The 27,347-nt window shown below is 38.1% G+C and overlaps 1 protein-coding gene across 1 annotated transcript in view; it reads left to right on the forward strand.

The window, feature by feature from the left end:
• NSUN6 (NOP2/Sun RNA methyltransferase 6) overlaps positions 1-27,347 on the forward strand; it is a 65,399-nt gene that overhangs the window by 28,300 nt on the left and 9,752 nt on the right. The window contains exons 6-8 of the mRNA XM_059184011.1: positions 6,036-6,117; positions 7,949-8,068; positions 12,007-12,151. Of these exons, the coding sequence (XP_059039994.1) occupies positions 6,036-6,117; positions 7,949-8,068; positions 12,007-12,151 (347 nt within the window). The remainder of the gene's footprint in view (positions 1-6,035; positions 6,118-7,948; positions 8,069-12,006; positions 12,152-27,347) is intronic.

Raw genomic sequence — 27,347 nt, forward strand, 5'->3', positions numbered from 1 at the left:
CTGTTTAATATTATAAAACTAGGTCAGGGGTGATGAACTCCTTTAACTTCTGCTTCTCTGGGAAACTTTATCTCCATCATCAATTGTGAATGATGACCTTGCTTAGTATTGTTGATTGTAAGCACTCTGAATGTGTTGTGCCGCTCATTCTCTCCTGGCCTGCAAAGTTTGTGCTGAGAAATCAGCTGATAGCCTTATGGGGGTTCCCATGTATATAACTATGTTTTTTTCCTGCTGCTTTTAAAGGTCTGTCATTATTTTAAATTTTTGACCCTTTAATTATAATGTATCTTGATGTGGATCTCTTTGGGTTCATCATTTTTGGGATACTCTTTTCCCTAGATCTGGACATTTGTTTCCTTTGCCAGATGATGGAAGTTTTCATCTGTTATTTCTCAAATAAAATTTCAGCTCCTTTCTCTATCTCTCTCCTCTTTTGGGGACTCCTATAGAGGGAATGTTAGTGCACCTGATGTTAGCTCACAGGTCCCTTAAACTATTCTCATTGTTAAAATTCCTTTTTCTTTTTGTTCAGTTTGGGTGATCTTTTTTTTTTTACTACTTGTTTTCCAGAGCACTGCCCTGTTCTTCTATATTACTAATCTGCTGTTTGTTCCCTATAGTGTATTTTTATTTCTGTTATTCTTCAGCTCTGATTGGAACTTTTTAATCTTTTCTTTTTATTGAATTTCTTACTGTGTTTATCCTTTTTTGTCCCGAGTTTGATGAGCAATTTTATGGCGATTACTTTGGACTTTCTATTGGATAAATTGTTTATTTCCATTCTGTTTAGTTCTTTCTCTGATGTTTTGTGTTATTCTTTTGTTTGGAACATATTCTTCTGTCTCCTCATTATGCCTAACTCTGTGTTTCTGTGTATTAGGTAGTTCATCTACAACTCCTGGCTCTGAAGGAGTGGCTTTTACATAAGTGATGTCCTGTCCGGCCCAGTAGTGCAATTCTCTTACCCTGGTACCCAGACACAGGTGCTTCAGGGGTGTCTCCTGAGTGGGCTGTGTGTGTCCTTCTCTTATGGCAGCCCCTTGACAGCTGCAGGTGCACTCTTGGGTGATGCTGGCTTCCCTCCCCTGCCTAGTTAGCTGGAGGCCTATTCTTGATGGATACAGGTGTGCTGGTGGATGGAGTCTTATAGACTGCGAGGCTTTTCTGAGGCACAGGGTTGTATGGGGCTCTCAGTGGGGCGTACACCCTGGCAGTAGCATTATAGAGAGAGAATTTCAAAATGGTGTCTGTCATCTCCAGCATCAGCAGGGCAGAACAAGATAGCAAAAATGGCTGTCAGCAGTGTCTTACTCCTCAGGAGGGCTCCCCTCCCCCATCCCCTTCATCAGGTGCTCCAAGATTAGTAAGTAGGCCTACTTCACCTATGGTCTATGTGCTTTTTGATCTAGCTTTTGATCTTTTTTGATCTTTTTGATATGGTTTTGATCTGATTTGAAACCATTTGTTCTGGTTTCTGGGTTGAGTTTCTGTGCAAGCTCTTTATGAGTGGGGTTTCTTTTCCTTACAGTTTTGTAGTTTTCCTGGACATACTTTGTATTGGTTTTTAAGGCCAGATGTTTTGGAAGCTCATCTCTTAATGCATTATCTAAGGGTTGGGTTGTCAGATGTGGAGTTTGAATCTCTCCTCAAGGAGGTAACCTTTCTTTAAGGTCTGTTCTGACCGTGGAATGATGCTCCAGAGTTGTAGTTTTTGCCTTAGCAAGACTATATTTTTGCCTCTTCTTCTCATCTTGGTGTTGTCCCTTGTTGTGAGGGCTCTCTTCACCCATTTTCTAGGTCCTGTTCAGTCTGTTACGTTTGGGGTAGGAGGTGAACTCAGATCCTTATTATTCTGCCATCTTCCACTCTTCATTCTCTTATATTATTCAATGTAGTAGTTCCAGTAACTTTGCTGACAGACCTTTCTGAGTACTGTTTGTTGGTAGAAGTAGCAGACAGCCATCTTTCAGAAAGTTGTTGATTTTTTTTTTTTTAAAGATTTTATTTATTTATTTGACAGAGATGACAAGTAGGCAGAGAGAGGGGGGGAAATAGGCTCCCCGCTAAGCAGAGCACCCAGTGCGGGGCTCAATCCCAGGACCCCAGGAACATGAGCCTAAGGCAGAGGCTTTAACCCACTGAGCCACCTAGGTGCCCCAGTTTTTTTTGTTTTTTTTTAACTCAACTTTTAAACTCAGCATTCAGTATGCTCTTAGGATTTCTTTTTCTGCCTATATGAGGAAGAGCATGCTTCCATAACAAAGAAACGCTATGCATATATCATGTTTCTTATTATAAAATTTTAGAACTATGTCTACTAGTGGTACTTTGTTATTGAACTAGTAAATTTGCACCCTTTGTTTTCTTAAATTACAGTGGAGTTTAGTCGTAGACTTCATAGAGGTAGATTAATTTACTAACAGCCTTTTTAATCATGTGAGATCTGGTGCTTTGCATTATTATATGGAGATACATATTACAAAAACAGTTTTATTTTTTATTAAAGATTTTTTTGTGGGGTGCCTGGGTGGCTTAGTTGGTCAAGCATCTGCCTTTGGCTCGGGTCATCATTCCCGGGTCCTGGGATAGAGCCCTGCATTGGGCACCTTGCTCAGCAGGGAGCCTTCTTCTCCCTCTCCCTGTACGGTCCCCATGCCCATGCTCTCTCTCAAATAAAAATAAAACCTTAAAAATTTTAAAAAATAAAATTTGCCCTATTCTCCCCACCCCCCAAATAGTCAAAAAGAAAGAAACAATCCCATACTGGAACAGTAATTCGTTTAAATTATTCCTTGTTGTTTTAAGTTGAATACTGGAAAGATGGACTACTTGTGATGGTGGTCAGAAGGAGTACTCAAAGAAATAGAACTTGAAGCGCTAGGTAGGAACTGGATTAGAAAGGCAGACATATAAATGTTAACGTTTGAGTATTTTTCTGAGGACTAGTGTCCTCAAGTCAGAAAGTCATTTAAATTATGAAAGAGTGAGCAGGTCATGGAATTCAAGGTGTCCAGTAGTGGGTCCAGACTGGGCTGGGGCTGAGGTGTTGATCAAGATGAGTGCACTGTTGTGTCAACAAACGACTGACTTTTGAATGTGAGGCTGTGACTTTTCAGAAGGTTCCTTTGTATTTTTTCTGGTCAGGGGCAGGAACTTTGTGGGAAATGTTTAGATTTGATCCTGGCTGGAGCAAGGACCAAAGACTAACTGATTAACTAAGTCTGATTAAAAGTATAGATTCAGACATATCAAGTGGTAAACAAACGAGTGAGGATAAAAGGGGTGGGTAGAAGGAGAAAGGAATTAACATTTATTGTATGACAAAGGATGTTAGAACCGAGTGGACATCGTAGTCCTAACCACTGCAGTTGCAGTCCACGAGTATCGACAGAAATCATTTCATCTAAAGAGCAGTGTAAACCGATCCTGTTGTGGCATAATAATAATTTGTTCTTTGGGTTTCTGGCTCACAGCTCCTCAAATCCTTGGAATCTCTGCAGTGATGAGTGTCTTTTATATGCTAATGAGGTGACTGGTAGCTGGGGGTCCCTTGATAGCTTCTGGAAGGCACTTGCTGGAGGAACCAACCTTGTATGTAGAATGTTGGAACTTGTAGCTCTACCCCCAAACCTCTAGGGAGGGGAGAGGGCCTGGAAATTGAGTTCATATCCAGTGGTCAGTGAAATAATCAATCATGCCTATGTCATGAAACCTCCATAAAGACTCCTAGATGGTGGGGTTCAGGTTGGTGAACACATCCAGGCACGGGGGGAGTGGTGACCCATATACCTCTCCCTTACCTTCTCCCGTGCATCTCTTTCCTTTGGCCATTTCTAAGTTGTATTCTCCATGGTAAACCGTACTAGTAAGTGTTGTTCTGAGTTCTGTGAGTTGTTCTAGTGAATTTTCAAACCCGAGGAGGGCAGTGTGGAAACCCCCAAATTTGCAGCCTATTGAGGAGAAAGTACAGACGGCAGCCCAGACATGCCACTGGCATCTGGAGTGACACTCGTTGTGTCGGATCCAACTGTTGAGCCCATGGCATCTCATAGTAACCCCTGGCAGATTGTGTCAGGACTGAACTGGAGTGGAGGACTCCCAGCTGGCGTGAGAGAAAATGCCACACATTTGGTGTCAGGAGTATTATGGGTAAAATGAGCCCACCTCCCTACATAAAGCTGAGTGCAAACCATCCATGTAGATGCTTCTCTGCGAACACTGGTTCAGAAGCTCTGACCTCATCTACTGTACTGGACCGGAGGAGTTTGTTCTTGTTCTCCCTGTTCAGACTCTCTTCCTTGCTTGTACTCCTGTACCTGGTTTTAAATCCAGGTTCTTAATCTTGCCTTTATTACCAGAATGCACTTTTTCTATGCCCCTCTAATCCCTGGAACATGGTGTTGATTTCCCTTTTTTCTTGCTCTCAGTGGCGTGGCCTGATAAGCCAACAGTATTTGTGTGCTTTCTCTTCCCTGTGATGGTCTCTGATAGCCACTCCCAGATGGCAATGTTTGTGCTAATGAATCATCGGCCACCATGTTCTCCTGGGTCCAGGCCCTTCCTGCTCTGATCAGGTCCACTGCCACTTTTAACATGGGATAAAGGTAGAAAAGCTCATCTTGAGGCTTGTGTCAGTACTGGGCAGTTACTCTCTAAAGAGATGAGAGTTGTGTGGTGTATTTGTGGTTGCTTGCATCCACATGAATAAAGCATGATTCTTAGGTATATTTTTATTTTTCATACAAGTACCTAGGCATAGTGCCTTGCAAACTGAAGCATTCAGAAAACGTTTATTGAATTAAAAGCTGTTAACAGTGATCATGAATCTGTTACCAGAAAGATTAGAATGAATCAACAAATAAAGATTCAGATGTTAGAGAGAGACAAATACCATATGATCTCATATGTGGAATTTAAGAAACAAAACAAATGGATGAAGGGGAAAAGAAGACAAATCAAAAAACGGACTTTTATCTGTAGAGAACAAACTGGTGGTTCTCAGAGGGGAGGTGGGTAGGAATGGGTGAAATAGGTGAAAGGGATTAGGAGTGTGCTTATCCTGGGGTGCTTCTGTGGTGTGGTCCATTAAGCATCTGACTCTTGGTTTCAGTTCAGGTTGTGATCTCAGGGTCATGAGATCGAGCCCCCCATCAGGCTCCATACTCAGTGCTGAGTCTGCTTGTGACTCTCTCCCTTTCCCTCTGCCCCACCCTCTCTCATGCATGCATGTGCTCTCTCTCTCTCTAAAATAACTACATTCTTTTTTAAAAGATTTTGTTTATTTGACAGAGAGAGACACTGCAAGAGAGGGAACACGAGCAGGAGTGGGAGAGGGAGAAGCAGGCTCTTTGCAGAGCAGGGAGCCTGATGTGGGGCTCGATCCCAGGATCATGGGATCATGACCTGAGGCAGAGACTTAATGGCTGAGCCTGATGTGGGGCTCGATCCCAGGATCATGGGATCATGACCTGAGGCAGAGACTTAATGGCTGAGCCACCCAGGCACCCCTAAAATAAATAAATCTTTAAAGAAAAAAAGAGTATACTTATGAGTATACTCTTATATACTTGTATGTAGTATATAAGAGATGAGCACAAAGTAATATATAGAAATGTTGAATCACAATATTGTACACCTGAAACACAACACTGTATACTGGCATGAAAAATAAAGTAAGAATAAATGCTTTATGTTAACATAAATAGTATTTTTAATTGCATAGCTATGTTTAAAAAAAAAGATTCACTTCTTTGCCTTTCTCAGTTGTTCAACTCTCTGAAGAAACTCCTTTGTGCCTAAATGAAAAATATATGGAACTATCCTTTTTAGCTTTTTGATGGCCTTCTATTGCAAGGAACAAGTCATGAACAATTCACAGGAATAGCCTAAGTATTGTGGTATTGAGTAAAAGAGGTTTTTAAAAAGGGAGAACGTCTTTTATTTGTTGTGCAGTGTGGGTATGTTCCTGGAAGTTTAATTTGTATGGACTCAGGAATTTATGCAGACTAATGTTTGATTTTTCTACTTTTCAGAGGTATAGGCATAAGAATGACAGAACCAATATATCTCAGCCCCTCATTTGACAATGTACTGCCCAGCTACTTATTTTTACAGGCAAGTATATGTTAGGATAAAATATTTAATGACATTGAAACATAAACTCAGCGAGTTATTTCAAATCTAAGTTTTTATTCTATTACCATACTTTTTGTGATTTTTCTGATCTACCTTTGGTAAAGCAGTAAAAATGAAAAACAAAAACAAAACAAAAAACCCAACCTTTGTACATGTTCTCTTCTTTTTCTCAGCTGATTTTAGCCTTTAAAAAAAAAAAAAGAAACCTTCTGTTGCACAAAAGTGTTTTAATTGCTTATTAGCCTCTACTGCTTTTTCTTGAAAAGTAATTTAGAAAATACATTACTTTAAAAACAATGCATTACAGGGGCACCTGGGTAGCTCCATCAGTTAAGTATCTGCCTTTGGCTCAGGTCATGATCCCAGGGTCCTGCATCAGGCTGCCTGTTCAGTGGGAAATCTGCTTCTCACCCTCTACCTCCACCTTGTGTGTACTTTCTCTGTGAAATAAATAAAAAAATTTTTTAAAAAATGCATTACTTTGGGATATTATTCTGTTTTATTTAAGGAAAATTGTTACCCTAGAGTAGCAATCCATTTTTTTTTAAAGATTTTATTTATTTATTTGACAGACAGAGATCACAAGTAGGCAGAGAAGCAGGCAGAGAGAGAGAGGGAAGCAGGCTCCCCACTGAGCAGAGAGCCCAATGTGGGGCTCAATCCCAGGACCCTGGGATCATGACCTGAGCTGAAGGCAGAGGCTTTAACCCACTGAGCCACCCAGGCGCCCCAGTAGCAATCCTTTTTGATCAAGACTAATAATGATTTTTTTAAAATTAATAATGATTTAAATAAAATCTTTAAAAAAAAATAAATAAAGGGCACCTGGGTGGCTCAGGTCATTATCTCAGGGTCCTGGGATCGAGTCCCGCATCAAGCTCTCTGCTCAGCAGGGAACCTGCTTCCTTCTCTCTCTCTCTGCCTACCTCTCTGCCTACTTGTGATCTCTGTCTGTCAAATAAATAAATAAAATCTTTTTTTTTTTTTTAAAGATTTTATTTATTTATTTGACAGAGAGAGAGATCACAAATAGGCAGAGAGACAGACAGAGAGAGAGATGAGGAGAAGCAGGCTCCCTGCTGAGCAGAGAGCCCAATGAGGGACTCGATCCCAGGCCCCTGGGATCATGACCTGAGCCGAAGGCAGAGGCTTAACCCACTGAGCCACCCAGGCGCCCCATAAATAAAATCTTTAAAAAAAAAACAAACTAATAATGATTTAATGGTATAATGTAACTGGTTGCCATATGGCTTATTGCTGTAGATACAGGAGTTGTCCAATCTCATATTTCTAGGTGTCAATCAGAAATAGTAAGATTGGCTTACATTTTACTTTTCTCCTACAGAAATGTGGTAGTGGTGGGGAGATAGGAACCCAGATGTCTTTGAGTGGCATTAGTAGCATAAAACTAGGATTCTTAAGTGGGTGTTAGATGGTGAAGAACCTGAAATTACAAAATTTTGTACATTTTCTTAGAAAAAGATCCAGAGCTTTGTTATATTTCTGAAAGGGCTTTGGCCTTCACAATATTGAGACCGCTGAATTGAGGGGGGAATAATGTGCTTTTTTTTGTTAAATTGATAGGGGAAATACATCATGCATGTGTGTGTCTCGTGTATGAATGTCCAGTGAGATCATAGGATACTCTTGGAAACTGAATTTTCTGACACTGGTATATTTACAGAAAACCTATTCCTGACAGAGGATGTTGTATTGGATTACCTCCAAAGATTTCATTATGTTCTCTTATTCTGAATTTTAAAAGGACTTAGAATCATTGGTAGTTGATTTTTTTTTTTTTTTTTAATAGAATTTGCCGTCTGCTGTAGTAGCTCATGTTCTAGATCCTCAACCCGGAGAGAAGATTCTGGATTTGTGTGCAGCGCCCGGGGGCAAAACAACACACATTGCAGCATTAATGCATGATCAGGTGAGACTGTCTTCACAGCAAAAACTACTCTCAACATATCACATGTTTCAGTGTTGAAGGTGGAACCTCATGTTACTTATGGAACATTATGTAGACATTTATAATCTGAATTATTTCAGATTCGGCCAAAGTGAAGACCGTTCAGTAATGGCATTCTTCACATATTGAGTTCAGTAGATAATTAACATTTATGAAGACTATCTGAAGATCTTCTTAAATCCTAAATTTACTAATACATTTGTAGAGTAGAAGTCTTCTTCATAAAATTACATTTAAATGCAACACTTAAGAGATTTTTTTATGTTCTTGATTATCAGACTTGACACTTCTTAAACTACTAAAATCTGCCTCTGAAACTTAATTTGATAGTATATATTGAAGTATCAATATATACATTGATAATATATATGTACATTATGATATGTGCACATCAAACACATTTTCTTGAGATTCATAAAAACCTTATGATATGGCTTAATTATTAAGCTTGTTGCATTGTCATAAAATATAGTAAGTCTCGGATGACTTTATTTCAGATTCTATGGCTTTTCCCCCACATATATGTATTTGACAGTATGTTTCCTTTCATTATGGGTTACTTTGTGTCTAAAACTCAGTGTGACGTTGTCACTCACTGTGACCATTCTGTGCTGCACCTAAGATTCTTCAGCTCAAGAAGAATAGGGCCAGTTGATGCTATCTTTCTTCTTGTGTCAAATCATAAAATTACATGGTTCCTGAAATGCTTAGACACACTATTATCTTCACCTATTTGATCTGGAGGCAGATTTTAATTGGTTGGTTGGTTGATTAAACAGACAGTACTTATATATGCCAAGTACTGGGGATGCAGCAATAAACCACTGGGACCAAAATTGTCTTCGTCGTGTAGCTTCCCTTCTAGTTAAGAAGAGACAGATAATAAGCTAAATGAATACACGTTATGGCATGTAGGATCGCGGTAAGGGCGCTGGTGAGCAAGAGAGGAAGGGGAGGGGCACTGGGGCTGTGGAGGGGAGTGGGTATGCAGTGTTTAGGAGGGTGGTGAGAAATACACTCTGTAAAGAGTTTTTGAGGAAGGACTTTGAGGTGATGAGCAACATAGAGGTCTGTGGGACGCATGTTTTCTCTTGAGAAAAAGCAAGTGTGGTTGCTCTGAGGCTGGAGCGCACCTGACCTGTTGGAGGAACCTCTGCATTTTGCTAAGAAAGACAAAGTGAGAAAGACAGGAGGAAGAAAAGAGAACAGAGAGAGGGACGCTCGGGGGAGAATGTTTGGGTCTAGCTGTTGGTAGGGTCTCACAGGATGTTGGTTGTGCTCGAGTGATGGGAAGTCCCAGAAGAGTGACATATGCCTCTTTACTATTTCCAGTATCCTTTTAGCTATTGCCTTTAAAACAGACTGGAGGAGGGCAGGGGTGACTGGTCTGAGACAGTAATTCAGGGAAGCATTATGGAGGTGGCAAAAAGTTCTGGAGATGTGTTTAAGGTGGAGTTGTAAGAAGCTGCCGATGCACTGGATGTGGGTTATGGAAATGAGAGAGTGATCAAGGGTGACTCCTACAGATTTTGGGTAAGGGTGACTATGGGAGGAGCAAGTCAGAAAGTTAGTTTTGGAGATATTAAATTGAAGTGTCTGTTAGACTTGCAATGGATGATACTGAGCAGGCAATTGGATATTTGAGCCTAGAGTTCAGGACAGAGGTATAGACTGGAAATAAATATATAGATTGGAAGTGTAAAAATATATAAAATAGCAATTTGGAAGTCTTCAGCTTAGAGATAATATGTAAAGCCATAAAACTGATATGGGTGGCAATAGAGAGTAGAAGAGGCCAGAAAACTGAGCCGCATGGGTGCTGTGTGCCAACATTCAGAGGTTGGGGAAAGGAGAAGGAATGACCAGCCGTGTCAGAGGAAAACCAGAGGAGTATGTCTGACACCCTGGAAACAATGGGAAGAAAGGGATTGAAAGACAGTGGAGAGATCAGCTGTGTCAGATGTTGTTGCCGGGACACAAAAATTGAGGACTGGGAGCGTCCAGTGGGCTTAGCACCAGGCTGGTGATGGGCAGCCTTATCATAAGCAGCTTTGGTGAGTGGAAATCCTTGCTTGGATTGAGATTGAGAGGAATCCAAGAAAGTGAATCAAGATCACTCCTTTGGCAGGGGTGGTGGGGGGAGTTATTTTTACAGGAATACAGTGAAATGGGGCAGTAGTTGGAAATGAACTCAGGGAATACTTTAAGATGAGAGAAATGATCATGTTTGTATGCTAATGAGAGATCCATTAAAAGGGGAAATTGCTAACTGTATCTTTGAGGAGGGGAAATGGGATACAGTCTGATGCACACTTTGCTTTAGATGGTAGCATGTGGCAGTTTATCCTTGGAAATAGGAGGGGGTTGGAGTACGTGGGTGCAGATATTGGTGGGCCGGTCGATGTGGTAAGAGGTAGGAAGGTTTCTTTCAGTTGTTTGGGTCTTCTCAGTGAAATATGAAGCAAGGTCATCAGATGAGAATGGGGATGGGGAAGGAGGTAGTAAGAGCTGGGGGGTATGAAATGTTAATCTAGGAAAATGAAAGTGAGAATGGGCTATGGACGCGTCCTAGTAATTCCAGTTTGCACAATGGGCTCTGTGAATACAGTGGTCATGAATGTAAGGTAAAATTTGTTGGGATAGTGATGGGCATTTTTTAGCTTTTGGGTTTGGATGTGAAGTTGGTGAAGAATTGGATTTAACCACAGCAGCATTTTTTGTCATGCTTACATCTAAGACACAGGATGTGTATAAGAGTAATGAGATACAGCATGGAATCTAAACTGGGTAAAGAGCATTGCAAAGGCAGTAAAAGACTGGGGACAGTGGATCCATTCATATTTTTCCAAGTTAGCTCAGATTTATACAGTGGTAGGAAATCTTAGGCACCTAGGAAACTTGGCATTTTTTTTTTATAGTACTCATTTATAAATAAGGAAAAATTGCCTACATGAAGTGTAGGACTTTCTAGCATAGAAATACTGTTCTGTGAGGCTTAGCAGAGCCTTTCTGCTCTGATTCAGTTGATAGAAGTTGTAATATCTGTGTGCCCACTCCCCAAAGTGCCAGATGTTGGACTTTACCAGATGACTATTTCTGATCTATATTTGATGGTTTTTAGGATGGTCATTTGGTACAAGCAATCTTGTAAATGCCAAAGATTGGTAAAAACAGTCTTGCAAAAAAATAATAGGAACATTTACTGTGTCAAGATGAAATTGTAATTTTTCCCTTTCATTAGTGCAAATCATTTTATCCAAAGACTTCTGATGAAAATTCACATTACCTGCATATTAGTATTTGATACTATTACAATTTTTGAAACATTCACTGTGTCACAAGCAAGAAAATAATGCACACTCACATGCATGTATATGTACATACATAATAAATTTATATTTTCAATAAACATATGGAAGAGTTAAAACCTATATTGTATGTGTATCTATGTTCTATGTGTGTATGAATATATGCAGTCTGTACATATATGCAGCCATACACACACACACACACACACACACAGACACACACACACACCCCTTGTGGTAACACTAGTGCAGCCTCAGTGAGTAGCCTTAAGTAATGAAGGGAATTCATCCCTGTCCCCTGTTTCACCTACCCCCCTCCCGCTTCCCCTAACCAGAAGTTTGTTCTTTATAGTTAAGAGTCTGTTTCTTGGTTTGTCTCGCTCTAAGAATGGGGTTTTTTAAAAGGATAAGACTTAAGTATTTTAATGTAACTTTGATACACATTTGGTTAATGAATTCAGATTTAAAACTAGGGATGGGAGGAAAGTAGGAAAGACCATAATTTATCACCAGTTTTCCTCATTATTAGTAGTTGTCGTGACTGCTTTGGGTTTACACCTCATTTTTATGTGTGTTTTGTTTGTTTTTTAGGGAGAAGTAATAGCACTGGATAAAATATCCAAAAAAGTAGAGAAAATAAAACAGAATGCTTTATTGTTAGGGCTGAATTCCATCAAGGCATTTTGCTTTGATGGAACAAAGGCTCTTAAACTCGATATGGTTAAGGATGCTGAAGGTGAGTTAAATTTTATCTTTATAAGCTTCTATAATTGGCTTTTGGAAACAGATTTTGCTGTCACTGTTCTAGCCTAAAATATCCATAAGACCTTGAAACGGGCAGGGATCTAAGATAGGTATCTGTAATCGGTATCATTTTGCTTTTCATCTTATCCCAGAACATATAAATAGTCCCCATATATAAAATGTATGTCAGATTTTAATAATATAAAATCAAACCCCAAGACTTTGTCAGACTCTTTGGTCTTAAGTATTTCTCTGAATTTCCTGTTAAATCTCAAGCTTATTGGCCTTTCAAGCTTATGATTTTTGAGGTATTTTGTTTTCTTCATTTTTCTTGAGAGAATGGGGCTGTGGAGCTAGGAAGGGGGGAGAATCTGTCACATATCCTGGGACATGATTTTTCTTGGAATAAAACATTGCATTTATTAAGTCCTCTATTCCTCTCATTCTTTGTTCAGATTTGATTTCATGAAATACTCAAGAAACTTGCTTATTTTAACAAACTAATTGGCATCAGTTTCCCTGAAATGTTTATAAATTAAAGATGCTATTTGAATAAAGATGATTTTAAAAACCTGAGGACATTGTTTTGATTCCCAACCCTTTATAGATCATCTAATTTTCTCATATATAAGCTCTTGTTCATAAGGATGACTAGTGAACAGTGGACAGTGCAATATAATCTATTACTGTCACTTAACTGAAATTGTTGGTAGGTCACCAAGTTTTACATTAAAGAGAGTAATCATACTCAAAAGCATAAAGGCTAAGATTGGCAAGAACAATCAAGATGCAGGAGTAGCCATCCTAGAGGTCGGCCTTCTGTGCTATAGGGAGACATTCATTAATTGACTGGGGATACTCAATCACTGATTTTTTCACTCATCCACATCACTATTAGCTGATGGTCGTAGGTTGTCATCTTTAGCTCTTTTTTTCATTAAGACATGATTCATCGCAGACTATGTGGTAGTTTGATTTGGATTATTAAACCTAGAGTGTCTGGCAATAGATCCAATTTGTTTGATGGAAAATGCATCAGTAGTAATGTGAACATCACCGTATCTTTGGGACTCCTGGAAAATGAGAAGTTATTTGGTGACACCTGCCTAATGTCTAATAAACCACATGGAAATAAAGAAATAAATGAAACACATGGAAATCTTCCTAGAAAAATAGGGGTTATTCAGAATAGCAAGGTCTAGACTATAATTTATCTTCTGAAGGAGGTGGGAATAGGTCAGATGTAATTGCCTGATGACATGAGAACAGCATCTCATGGTCAGTTGGTCGTTAACCCAGAAGAGTTAGCCAGCAACTTGCAGGAGATCTATATTAGCGTATATAGCCTGTATCTGAGAGACTCAAAATATAGTGGCTTAGAATAGATAGAAGCATTTTTTGTTTCTTAGTTTTTGTTTATTTTGGTCTCACGTAACAGAAGTGGGCCTCTGGTGCTAGTAGTTTCATCTCTGGGTCCAAGACAGATTTTTCATTTCTTTTAAGGGGAAGGGAAAGGGTGTGAGAATCCTTAGGAATTCACATGCTACTGGCCAGGTTAGTCATTTGATCAACTTAACTGTGGGGGAGTGTGGGGGTTGCTGGAAAATATACTCATTAGCTGTACCGCCATGTGCCCAGTTCAAAACATGATTTTAGGGTGCCTGGGTGGCCCAGGGTCCTGGGATCAAGGCCAGCATCGAGCTCTCTGCTTGGCAGGGAGCCTGCTTCCTCTTCTCTCTCAGCCTGCTTCTCTGCCTACTTGTAATCTCTGTCTGTCAAATAAATAAATAAAATCTTTTAAAAAACAAAAAAAGATAACAAAAAAACCCCATGACTTTAGGAAAAGAGGAGAATGGATATTAAAGAACAACTAGCAGTCTGACAAAGTCTTTGTATTACTGAAAGTAGTAATGGTGATTGTTAAAATTTATAAGCTATTTTAAATTTTTATTATTTTAGTGCAGTTGATAGTGTTATTAGTTTCAAGTGTACAATGTAACAATTCTATAGTTCTATATATTACTCAGTGCTCACTGCAGTTAAGTCATCCTCTGTCATCATAAAATATTACTATACTTTTGACTTTATGCCCTACACTGTGCTTTTTATCTCTGTGACTTATTTAATAGCTAGAAGTATGTATCTCTTAATTTCCTTCATTTATTTTGCCTATCTCCTTACCCACCTCCCCTCTGGCCACCACCAGTTTGTTGTCTATATTAATGAGTCTGTTTCTCTTTGTTCATTTGTTTTGACATTTGGAGTCCACATATAAGTGAAATTCTGTGGTATTTGTTTTTCTCTGTCTGACTTGTTTTACTTAGCACCATGCCCTCTAGGTCCATCCATGCTGTCAGGAATAGCAAGATGCCATTCATTTTTGTAGCTAACTAATATTGTGTGTGTGTGTATGTATATACACCACATCTTCTTTATCCCATCCATCAGTAGACATGTGGGATTGCTTTGATATATTGGCTACTGTAAAGGGGCACCTGGCTGGTAGAGCATACAAATCTTGATCTCTGGGTTGTAAGTTTGAGCTCCATGTTTGGTAGATTACTTAAAAAAAAAAAATACTGCTTGCTGTAAATAATGCTGCAATAAACATAGAGATGCATATATCTTTTTGAATTGATGTTTCTTCATGCTGTTTTCCATAGAGGTTGCACCAATTTACATTCCTACTAAGAGTGCACAAGATTTCTCTTTTCTCCACATCCTTGCAACGTGTGTTATTTCTTACATTCTTTTTTTTTTTTTTTTTTATAAGAATTTTTTTATTTATTTGACAGAGAGCGATCACAAGTAGGCAGAGAGGCAGGCAGAGAGAGAGGAGGAAGCAGGCTCCCCGCTGAGCAGAGAGCCTGATGTGGGGCTCGATCCCAGGACCCTGGGATCATGACCTGAGCCGAATGCAGAGGCTTTAACCCACTGAGCTACCCAGGCGCCCCCTCTTACGTTATTTCTTACGTTTTTGATGTTAGCCATTCTCACTGGTGTGAGCTGATACCTCATTGTGGTTTTGATTTGCATTTCCATGAGGATTAGTGATGTTGAGCATCTTTGTGGGTCTTTTGGCCATCTGTATATTTTTGGAAGAATGTCTTCTCAGGTCCTGCACCCATGTTTTAATCAGATTATTTGTTTTTTGTGTGTGTGTGTGTTGAGTTGTGTAAATTCTGTATATATTTTGGAAATTAATCCCTTACAGATGACATCATTTTCCAAGTCTTCCATTCAGTAGGGTTGCCTTTTTGTTTTGTTGATGGTTTCTTTCACTGTGCCTAAGCTTTTTATTTCGGTTTAGTTCCAATAGTTTATTTTTGCTTCTGTTTCCCTTTACTGAAGAGACGTATCTATAAATATATTGCTAAGGCTAAAGTCAAAATAGCCTGTGTTTTCTTTTAGGAATTTTATGGTTTCAGGTCTCATATTTAATCATTTTAGGTCTTTAATAATTTTGAGTTTATTTTTATGCATGGTGTGAGAAAGTGGTCCAGTTTTATGCTTTGGCATGTAACTACCCAATTTTGCCAGCACCATTTATTGAAGAGACTGTCTTTTCTGTATTGATATTCTTGACTCCTGTTTCATAGATTAATTGAACATAAAAGCATGGTTTTATTTCTAATCAGTCTCTCCTATTCTACTGATCTGTTTTTCTACCAGTACCATATTTTTCAGTTACTATAACTTTGTAGTGTATCTTGAAATCTGGGATTGTGATACCTCCAACTTTATTCTTTTTCAAGATTGCTTTGACTGGGGTCTTTTGTGGCTTAATACAAAATTTAGTGCTATTTGTTCTAGTTCTGTGAAAAGCACTGTGGTTATTTTGGTAGTGATTGCATTAAATTTTTAAATTACTTTGGGTAGTATGGGCATTTTAACAGTATTCTTCCCATCCACAAGTGTGGTATATCTTTATATATATTTGTATTGTCTTCCGTTTTTTTCCTTAAGGTCTTAAAATTTTCAGAGTGTAGGTCTTCCCCTCCTTGGTTAGGTTTATTCCTAGGTATTTTTTTTTTTCTTTTTGATGCATTTGTAAATGAGATTGTTTTCTTAATCTCTCTTCTACTTCATTATTAGTGTACAGAAGAAACACAACAGATTTCTGTACATTAATTCTTTTGTTTAATAGGTTTTTGTGGTCTCTAGGGTTTTCTATATATAGTATCATGTCTGTAAAGAGTAACAGTTTTATTTCCTCCTTACCAGTTCAGATGCCTTTTATTTCTTGTTTGATTGCTTTGGCTAGGACTTCTAGGACTGTGTTGAATAAAAGTGGCTAGAGTGGACATCCTTGTCTTATTTCTGATCTTAGAGGAAAGGTTTCAGTTTTTCACTATTGAGTATGATATTGGTTGTACATTGTTTCATATATAGCATTTATTATGTTGAGGTATTTTTCTCCTAACCCCGCTTTGTTGAGAGTTTTTTTGTTTCGTTTCGTTTTATTTTTTAATCAGGAATGGATATTGTATTTTGTCAGGTGTTTTTTCTGCATCTGATGAGATGCTCATCCTTCTTGTTAATGTATCACATTGGTATGTGAATATTGAACCATCCTTGCATCCCTGGAATAAATTCCACTTGATCTTGGTGAATGACCCTTTCATATATTGTTGAATTTGGTTTGCTGATGTTTTGTTGAGGATTTTTGCAACTGTCTGTCAGGTTTTCTTTTCCTGTAGTGTCTGTCTAGTTTTAATAGTAGGCTAATGCTGGCCTCTTAGAATGAATTTGGAAGTTTTTCTTCCTCTTCTATTCTTTGAAATAGTTTGAGAAGAATAGGTATTAACCCTTCTTTCAGTGTTTAGTAGAATTCACCTTTGAAGCCTTCTGGCCCTGGACTTTTGTTTGTTGGGAATTTTTTGTACTGATTTAATTTCATTACTACTAATAAGTCTGTTTAATTTTTGTTTCTTCCGGATTCAGTTTTAGTTTTGGAAGATTGTATGTTTCTAGGAATGTATCCATTTCTTTTAGGTTGTCCAATTTGTTTGGATAAAACTTTATTGTTCTCTTATAATCTCAATAATCCTTTGTGTTTCTATGTTGTCCGTTATTTCTGCTCTTTGATTTTGTTTTTCACTTCCGTTTCTGATTTTATTCTTTGAGTTCTCTCTTGATGAGTCTGGCTAAAGGCTTATCAATTTTGTTCATCCTTTCAAAGAACCAGTTCTTGGTTTCGTTGATCTTTTCTGTTGTTGTTTCTTAGTCTCAATTTACTTCTGCTCTACTCTTTTTATTTACCTCCTCCTACTAACTTTGGACTTTTTTTTTTCCTTGTTCCTTTAGGACAGATAGTTTGAGGTTTTTTTATTTCTTAAAGTAGGTCTGTATCAGCTGTAAACTTGTGTCTTAAAACTGTTTTTGCCGTATTCCCCAAAACTTGGACCGTCATGTTTCCATTTTCATTTGTCTCCAGGTATTATTTGATTTCCTCATCGACCCATTGTTGTTTAGTAGCATGTTGTATAGCTACCATGTGTTTGTGGTTTATTCCAGTTTTTTTCTGTTAATTTCTTTCTGGTTTCCCATTGTGGTGGTTGGAAAAGGTGCTTGACGTGATTTTGGTGTTTTTAAATTTATTGAGGCTCATTTTGTGGCCTTATATGTGATTGGTTTTGGAGAATGTGCCATATGCTCTAGAAAAGAAGGTATGGGTGTGCCTGGGTGGCTCAGTGGGTTAAAGCCTCTGCTTTCTGCTCAGGTCATGATCCCAGGGTCCTGGGATCAAGCCCCGCATCGGGAATCTCTACTCAGCAGGGAGCCTGCTTCCCTTTCTTTCGCTCTCTGCCTGCCTTTCTGCTTACTGGTGATCTCTGTCTGTCAAATAAATAAATAAAAATCTTAAAAAAAAAAAAAAGGTATGTTTTGCTCATTTTGCATGAAACATTCTGTATCTTTTAGGTCCATTTGTTCTATGTGTCATTCAAAGCAACTGTTTCTTTGTTGATTTTCTGTTTGGGTAATCTGTCGGTTGATGTTATTAGGGTGTTGCAGTCCACTACTGTTATTGTATATTATTACATTGTTGTTATATTGTTTTTTACCTCTGTTAATATTTGCTTTATGTATTTAGGTGCTCTGTTGTGTGGACATTTGCAGTTGTTACATCCTGTAGTTGGATTGATCCACTTATTATTATGTAATACCTTTGTCTCTTATTACAGCTTTTTTTTTTTTAAGGATTTTATTTATTTATTTGACACACAGAGAGAGAAATCACAGGTAGGCAGAGAGAGAGGGGGAAGCAGGCTGTCCACCAAGCAGAGAGCCTGATGCGGGACTCGATCCCAGGACTCTGGGATCATGACCTGAGCCAAAGGCAGAGGCTTAACCCACCGAGCCACCCAGGCACCCTAGAGCCTTGTTTTAAAGTCTGTTTTGTTTGATGTAAGTGTTTTTACTTGGCTTTGCCTTTTTTTTTTTTTCCTGTTTGCATGGAATATCATGGAATTTTCCATTCCTTCATTTTTAGTTTCTATGTGTCTTTAGGTCTGAGGTGAGTCTCCTATAGATAGCATATAGATGGGTCTTGGTTTTTTATTCATTCAGTCACCAGGTCTTTTAATTTAAGACTTTATTTAAACTTAAGGTAATTACTGGGGTCCTGTGTGGCTCAGTCAGTTAAGCATCTGCCTTTGGCTCAGGTTATGATCCCAGGACTCTGGGAACGAGCTCTGCTTTGGGCTCCCTACTCAGCAGGGAGTCTGTTTCTTCCTCTGCCCCTCCCCCTCCTCATGCTTGTTCTTTCTTTCTCTCTCTCAAATAAAATCTTAAAAAAAAAAACTTTAATTATTGATAGATATGTACTTATTGCCATTTTGTTCATTGCTTTCTGGTTGTTTTTGTAGTTCTTTGATTCCTTCTTGCTCTCTTTTGGTGGTTTTTTTTTGTTTGTTTCATTTTGTGTGTGTGTGTGTGTGTAATGCTTAGATTCTTTTTATTTTTTTTTTAATATCTGTTATAGGTCTTTTATTTGTTGTCATGGTGTTCATTTATAACATCCTGTTGTATATAGCAGTCTGTATTAAGTTGGTGGCCACCTAAATTTGAACACATTCTGAAAGCGCTAAATTTTTATTTCTCTTTCATTTTATGTATACAGTGTCATATTTTTCATCTTTTTATTTTGTGTATTCCTTATAGATTTTATTCCTTTTATACATATACTTGATTTCACAATCTTAGTGATTTAACCTCCATACTGGTTTTATGAGAGATTAATCTACTATTTTTACTATGTTTTTGTTTTTACCAGTGAAGTTTTTTCTTTAATGATTTTCTTCTAGTGATAGTCTTTCTTTTCTCTTAAGGAATTTCCTTTAACAGTTCTTGTAAGGCAGGTTTACTGGTGATAAACTCCTTTCACTTTTGTTTGTCCAAGAAACTCTTTATTTCTCCTTCATCATAACCTTGCTGGGTAGAATATTCTTGGTTGTAGGTTTTTCCTTTCAGCACTTCGAACATGTCATGCCACTTTCTTCTGGCCTGCAAAGTTTCTGTTGAAAAATCAACTGATAGCCTGATTGTCAGAACTCCCAAGGTTAGGTAGGCTCTGCTGATTTTCAAAGCTCTAGGTATCAAGAGGTCTCATCTTCCCACTGTAAGTTCCCAGGGCTGGGATTGCCAGCAGTGGAGTCTGATCCCTTCCTATCTGTTTGTGTAATCACACCAGGAGTTTGGTTATCTCCACTAATCTTACCCTTTTTGACGTGACCTTCTCTTTGGAAGATCTTCTGTTTTCAGATTTTCAGAATTAGTTGTAATAGTTGTGGTTGTTGGTTTAGTGTGTCTGTGGGATCAGGGGAGCTCAAGCTCTTCCTACTCTGCCATTTCCCACCTCCTGTTTTCTAAATTTACTCCTTTTAGTTATAAATTTCTTCTTTACTTTTTAAGATGAGAGTCGGAAGTCATCTGAGCAGATGAATGAGGTGTGTAGTATAAGGTGGCAAGGAGTTGATTCAGTGGCTCAGTCACCGTGCACATGTCACGTTGCAGGGCAGTTTTGATTTTTAAACAATTTGTTCTGGGTATGGACTACTGTTGCAGCAAATCATCCCATTACTTAGTGGCTTAAAACAATAATAATTTTGTTATTATTTCTCACAATTTTAGGGATTAACTGGGAACTCAAATGGTTCTCACTTTCAGTGTCTTACACAATGGTGGGGGGTCATCTCAGAAGGTTTGTCTAATACATACCTGTCTGGAGGTTAATGGTGGCTCTCAGAAGGCACCTACACATCACCTTACTGGTCTTTCTCAGACCATGTTGGTTGGGTTTTGAAAATGAGTGTCCCATGAGCTCCAGGCAGAAGCTGTATCACCTTTTATGACCTCGTCCAAAAGTCATGTAGCATCAAGTTTGGTGCTGTCCAGAATAAAGGAGAAGGAGCATTAGACCCCATCTCTTGTGGGAGAAGAGTCAATGGCAAATTGAAAGCATGTGGGATGGAAGATATTGTCACAGTCATCTTTGGAAAACAGAATTTTTTCCACAGTTTTTTTTTTTTTTTAAAGATTTTATTTATTGATTTGACAGATATCACAATTAGGCAGAGAGGCAGGCAGAGAGAGAGGAGGAAGCAGGCTTCCGTCTGAGCAGAGAGCCCGATGTGATGCTTGATCCCAGGACCCTAGGATCATGACCTGAGCTGAAGGCAGAGACTTAATCCATAGAGCCACCCAGGCACCCCTCCACCGTTTTAAATTATTTTTTTATTAGAAATGTTTAATTTGTATGCACAATAGATTGTTAGTTAGACACAAAGAATAAATACTGACTTGGAAAATGAAAGAGCATAAAAACAATAATTCTGACAATTTACTTCAGGGTGATTTTCACCTGTTCTGTAAATTGAATTAGTATGATTAAAAGTTTTATGTAGCATAACAAGGAGATTTTAATATCCTCCCCCTCAAAAAAAACCTAAAAAGAGAAAATACTCAGTCTGAGTATTCAGTTTGAACTCTTTAAGAAGTATATTCACTTTGGCTGTCATTTATTTGGAATAAAGATTATCCACATCTTTAATGTTATACTTAACTTACAAGGAGTAGCCTGAATCTTATCTTTTCCCTCATATATACAATTTATAAAAAGAAACCAGTTGTTTTTTAATGTATAGGGTAAGTACTAAAAATCATTCCAGAAAGCAGTTTTTATTCTTGATGCAAAAGGAAACATTTCATGTTATAGTAGAGATTTTTTGAACGATTATTATTCTTTCTCTTATCTAATTTTAAGTTACATCTACCTGTATTATTTTTTAAAATATTTTATTTATTTATTTGACAGACAGAGATCACAAGTAGGCAGAGAGGCAGGCAGAGAGAGGGGGGGAAGCAGGCTTCTTCCTGAGCAGAGCCCTGTGTGGGACTCAATCCCAGGACTCTGGGATCATGACCTGAGCCAAAGGGAGAGGCTTTAACCCACTGAGCCACCCAGGCACCCCTGTATTATTTGTTAAATGGGAAAAAATAGTGGGTTTTCTTCATGTAGGATGAATAATAAAGATTGCTTTAGAATGAAAATTTGTAATAATCTGACTTCACTTTTTTAACAGCTTTGTTGTATATTAGTGTATACTTCGTGTACCATATAGTTCACACAAAGTATACAGTTCACTAGTTTTTTTTATTCAGAGATATGTAGCTATCATCACTATCTAATTTTTGAACAATTTCATTATGCTGAAAAGAAACCTCATACTCAGTAATTCCCTATTCCCTTTTACTTCCACCCCCCAGGCTTAGTCAGTTCTTAACCTACTTTCTGTCTCTGCAGATTGGCCTGTTCTGGATTTTTCATATAGAGGAAATGATAGAGTATGTGGGCTTTTGTGACTGGTTTCTCTCATTTATTATAATGTGTTTATGTTTTATCCATGTCATGGTGTGTCTCTGTACTTCATTCCTTTACATGGATGAACAGTATTCCACTGCACCGATGATCATCATTTGGTGGACATTTGGGTTGTTGACGCTTTTTTGACTGTTATGAAAAATGTTGCTGTGAACATTTGTGTACAAGTTTCTGTGTGGACATAGGTTTCATATCTCTTGAGCATGATACCTTTAAGTGGCATTTCTGGGTCAAATGGCAACTCAACATTCAACTTTCTGCAGAACGACCAGTCTGTTTTACAAAGTAGCTGGATCATTTTACATTTTCAGCAGCAGTATATGAAGGTTTCAGTTTCTTCACATCCTTACCAGCATCTGTCCCTTTACTTATAAGCTACCTTGGTAGGTGTGGAGTACTGTCTTCTGGTGTTGATTTGCGTTTCTCTGTTGCAGAGATGTCTAACAATGTCGAACATGTTTTCATGTGCTTGTTGGGCACGTTATATCTCCTAGTCTAGTCAGATCCTTTTCCCCATTTTTAGAATGGGTTGTCTTTTTATGTTTTGAGCTGTGCAAGTTCTTTATATGTTCCAGATACAAGTCTTTTGTTAGACATAGGATTTATAAATATTTTCTCCCATTACGTGAGTTGTTCATTCACTTTCTTGATGGTGTTCTGTGATGCTCAGAAGTTTTTAATTTGTTGTCCATTTTACCTGTTTTTTCTTTTGTTATTTGTGTTTTGGGTATCTTTAAGAATTGTATTATATTAGTTCTTACAACTAGATCTAGAATCCATTGTGAAATAATTTTTGTTTATGCTGTGATGAGAGAATCCAACTTGAGTTTGATTCTTCTTCCTATAGATACTCGTTAGCTCCAGCACCTCTTGGTGAAATGCTCTTTTGCTTTGTTGAATTGTCTTGGTACTTTTGTTGGCCGTAAATGTAAGGGTTTCTTTCTGGACTCTCAGTTCTCTTCCACTGATTGGTATTTTTATCTGTAAGTAGTAAGGATTGTCTTGATTACTGTAGCTTTTTAGTAAATTCTGAAATCAGGAAGTGAGGTGTCTTCCAGCTTTGTTTATTTACAAATAATAAAGATAGGTCTACTTTTTTCTCTCTAATTTGGATGCCTTTTGTTTCATTTTCTTGCCTAATTGTCCTTTCTAGAACCTCTAGTAAAATGTTTAAGCGGAAGTGGTAACAGAGGACTTTCATATCTTATTGCTGATCAGTCTTTCTAGTGGCTTAAAACTTGCTATAGGTTTCTCATAGATAACCTTTATTACGCTGAGGGTTTTCCCTCTTATTGCTGGTTTGCTGCTGTTTTTAATGATAAAATAATATTGGGCTTTGTCAAATGCTTCTTCTGTGTCTATTGAGATGATCTTCTGGTATTTGACCTTTATTGAGTTTCAGATACTAAACCAATCTTGCTTCCTGGAATAAATCCTACTTGGTATTAGTGCATAATTTTTTTCCCATGTTGCTTGATCAGGTTTGTTTGTATTTATGTTGATATTCTTAAGAGCTACTAGTCTGTAGTTTTTCCTGTGTTGTGTTAATCGGGTTTTGATATTAGGGTAATTCTGATTTCAAATAATGAATTGGGAAGTATTCTTTGTCCTTCTTTTTTTGAAAGAATTTATCAAAAATTATTAAATATTTTTTAAATGTTTGGTCATCAGTGAAAACATCTGGCTGGGACTTTTCTTTGTGAAAATTTAAAAAATTATTAATTCAGTCTCTTTACTTACTATGGATTTATTCATATTTTCTTTCTTCTTAAATAATTTTCAGGAGTTTGTGTTTCACTGGTAACTTATCCATATCATCTAAATTATCTGTACAGTTGTTTGTAGTATTCCTTTTTAATTATTTTTCTTTCCATCCGGTCAGTAGTAATGTCTCCTTTTAAATTCCTGATAGTAGCATTTTGAGTTTTTCTCTTTTTTTCTTGGTCAGTCTGGCTGAAGTTTTGTCTATTTTGTGCTCCTTGCAAATAATTAACTTTTGGTTTTGTTGATCCTTTCTCTTGTTTTTGTTTTTTTTCTTTTTTTCTCTATTTCATTAATTTCTGCTCTAACCTTTATTATTTTCATCTTCGCTTTTTAGTTTTCTTTTTCCATTGCTTTAAGATCGAAGTCTAGGTTGTTGATTTGATACCTTTTTTAGAAACGTAGGTATTTACAGCTGTAATATTCCCTCTAAGCCATGTCTCACTGTTTCCCATAAGTTTTGGTATGTTGTGTTTTTGTTCTTATTCATGTCAAATCATTTTATGACTTACCTATGATTTCCTTGACCCATGGTTATTTTGGAGCATGTTTTTTAACTTCCACATATTTGTGATATTCCCAAATTTCCTTGTATGATTAACATATTTTCATTCCATTTTGATAGAGAACAAATGTATGAGTTCAGCCTTTTAAAATTTACTGATCTGGGGGTGCCTGTGGCTCAATGGGTGGCTCAGATCATGATCTCAGGGTCCTGGGATCAAGTCCCACATCGGGTTCTCTGCTTAGCGGGGATCCTGCTTCCCCTCTCTGCCTGTCTCTCTGCCTACTTCTGATCTCTCTCTCTGTGTCAAATAAATTTTTAAAAATCTTAAAAAAAATAAAATTATTGATCTGTGTTTTATGACCTTACTTTATTTTCTCTTAAGGAATGACCAATGTGCACTGGAAAATAATGTGTATTCTACCACTGCTGAGTGGAATGTTCTATATATAATCTGTTAGGTCTCCTTTGTGTTGAAATGTTCTATTTCTTTTTTGATCCTATGCCTGGTTATTATTTTTATTATTGAAAATTAGGTGTGGAAGTCTTTAACTCATTGTTGAATGGTATATTTCTTCCTTTGGTTCTCCCAGTTTTTGCTTTTTATATTTGGAGGTTCTTCTGTTAGGTTGGGGCAGAGACAGTTGGGGTTTTGGTATTCTCAGGCTGCTGTGCCTGGACTAGAGCTGTCCACGGATGAGTGGGGGCTGGATGGAGGAAGGCAGCCCCAGAGTTTTCAGCTGCTCTTAAGCTGGAATTTAGCTTCTCCAACATGGGACTTGAGGAGATGAGAAATGCAGGCAGGCCTGTCATCTCCAGTGAATTACCATATTTCTTGCCTGGGAGTGTAGGGAGAGAGGCAGCCATGTGTTCTTGGCCGCACCCACATGAAGTGGATCACCTTTCACTCTGAACTTCAGGAAAGAGGCTGTTGGGGCAAAGGAAGGAACAGATTGTGGCTCAGATACCACAGACACTCACATTCCTTAAACTTTCTTTAATAAGTGTTTCTTCATTTGATGTATATCCTAGACATTTTGTAGAGATTTTAAATGGCAGTTTTTGGTTTTGTTATAATTTTTACCAGTCGTTTCACTGGGAAGAAGATCTGCATATGCCATCATTCCAAAAGTTGTCTCAGTCTCGTTACTTGTATCATAAAATTGCACCTAAATTATATAAGACTCCATACTAATGCAGTTTTAGAAATCACTAAATGTAGTGGTAAGATTATATATTAAGAGAAAAAGATTTGCATAAACAGAAAGCAGGGTACTCTTATACTATGTATAAGCCTTAAATATTCATTCCATCGCTTTCTAGTTTTGAACAAGAGAAATTTCTCTTGGACCAGGTACATTTGGGGGCCGTTTGGTGATCTTGGTCTGATTTTAGACAGATTTAGACAGATTCTTGGTCTAGACGATTTTTATGATTTTCTCAGTTTCTGTATAATTATCCACCACCTTTTTAAGTCTTAAATATCATCACTGAACTTACCAAGAACAGTAAGTTCAGTGATGAGACATTATTGTCGCTCCCCCTGTCAGGGCCATGGCATCAGTTATGCTCTGTCCAAAGGGACCTGGCTGAGGTATATGTTGAGAGGCTAAATTCCAACTTGTACTCAGTGTATCATAGTGTAGGACTATGTTAATTCCAGGGTGCAGATATCTATCTATCTATCTATCTATCTATCTATTTATCTATTCATTCTTCTCAGTATTCCAGAATTCATTGTTTATGCACCACACCCAGTGCTCCATGCAATACGTGCCCTCCCTAATACCCACACCAGGCTCATCCAACCTCCCATCTCCCTCCCCTCCAACCCTCAGTTTGTTTCTCAGAGTCCACAATTTCTCATGGTTTGTCTCCCCCTCCAATTTCCCCCAACTCACTTCTCCTTTCCATCTCCCCATGCCCTCCGTGTTATCCCTTATGCTCTACAAATAAGTGATAATTGACTTAATTGACATATGATAATTGACTCTCTCTGCTTGACTTATTTCACTCAGCATAATCTCTTCCAGTCCCACCCATGTTGATAAAAAAGTTGGGTCTTCATCATTTCTGATGGAGCCATAATACTCCATTATATATATGGACCATATCTTCCTTATCCATTCGTCCGTTGAAGGGCATCTTTGTTCTTTCCACCATTTGGTGACTGTGGCCATTGCTGCTATGAACATTGGGGTACAGATGACCCTTCTTTTCACTACATCTGTCTCTTTGGGGTAAATACCCAATAGTGCAATTGTAGGGTCATAGGGAAGCTCTATTTTTAATTTCTTAAGGAATCTCCACACTGTTTTCTCAAGTGGCTGCCCCAACTTGCATTCCCACCAGCAGTGTAAGAGGGTTCCCCTTTCTCCACATCCTCTCCAACACATGTTGTTTGCTGTCTTGTTAATTTTGGCCATTCTGCCTGGTGTAAGGTGGTATCTCAGTGTGGTTTTGATTTGCATCTCCCTGATGGCTAGTGATGGTCAACATTTTTTTCATGTGTCTGTTAGCTATTTGTATGTCTTCTTTGGAGAAATGTCTGTTCATGTCGTCTGCCCATTTTTTGATGTGATTATCTGTTTTGTGTGTGTTGAGTTTGAGGAGTTCTTTATAGATCCTGGATATTAGCCCTTCGACTGTAGTGAAGATATTTGCGAATATCTTCTTCCATTCCTTGGGTTGCCTCTTTGTTTTGTTGACTGTTTCCTTTGCTGTGCAGAAGCTTTTGATCTTTATCAAGTCCCAAAAGTTCATTTTCACTTTTGTGTCCTTTGCATTTGGAGACATATCTTGAAAGAATTTGCTGTGGCCGATGTCGACAAGGTTACTGCCTATGTTCTCCTCTAGGATTCTGATGGATTCCTGCCTCACGTTGAGGTCTTTTGTCCATTTCGAGTTTATCTTTGTGTATGGTGTAAGAGAGTGGTTGAGTTTCATTCTTCTACACATAGCTGTCCAGTTTTCCCAGCACCATTTATTGAAGAGACTGTTTTTTTCCCCACTGTATATTTATTCCTACTTTGTCGAAGA

Source organism: Mustela lutreola, chromosome 8, assembly GCF_030435805.1.
Source record: "Mustela lutreola isolate mMusLut2 chromosome 8, mMusLut2.pri, whole genome shotgun sequence".
In the NCBI taxonomy this organism is placed as follows: Eukaryota; Metazoa; Chordata; class Mammalia; order Carnivora; family Mustelidae; genus Mustela; species Mustela lutreola.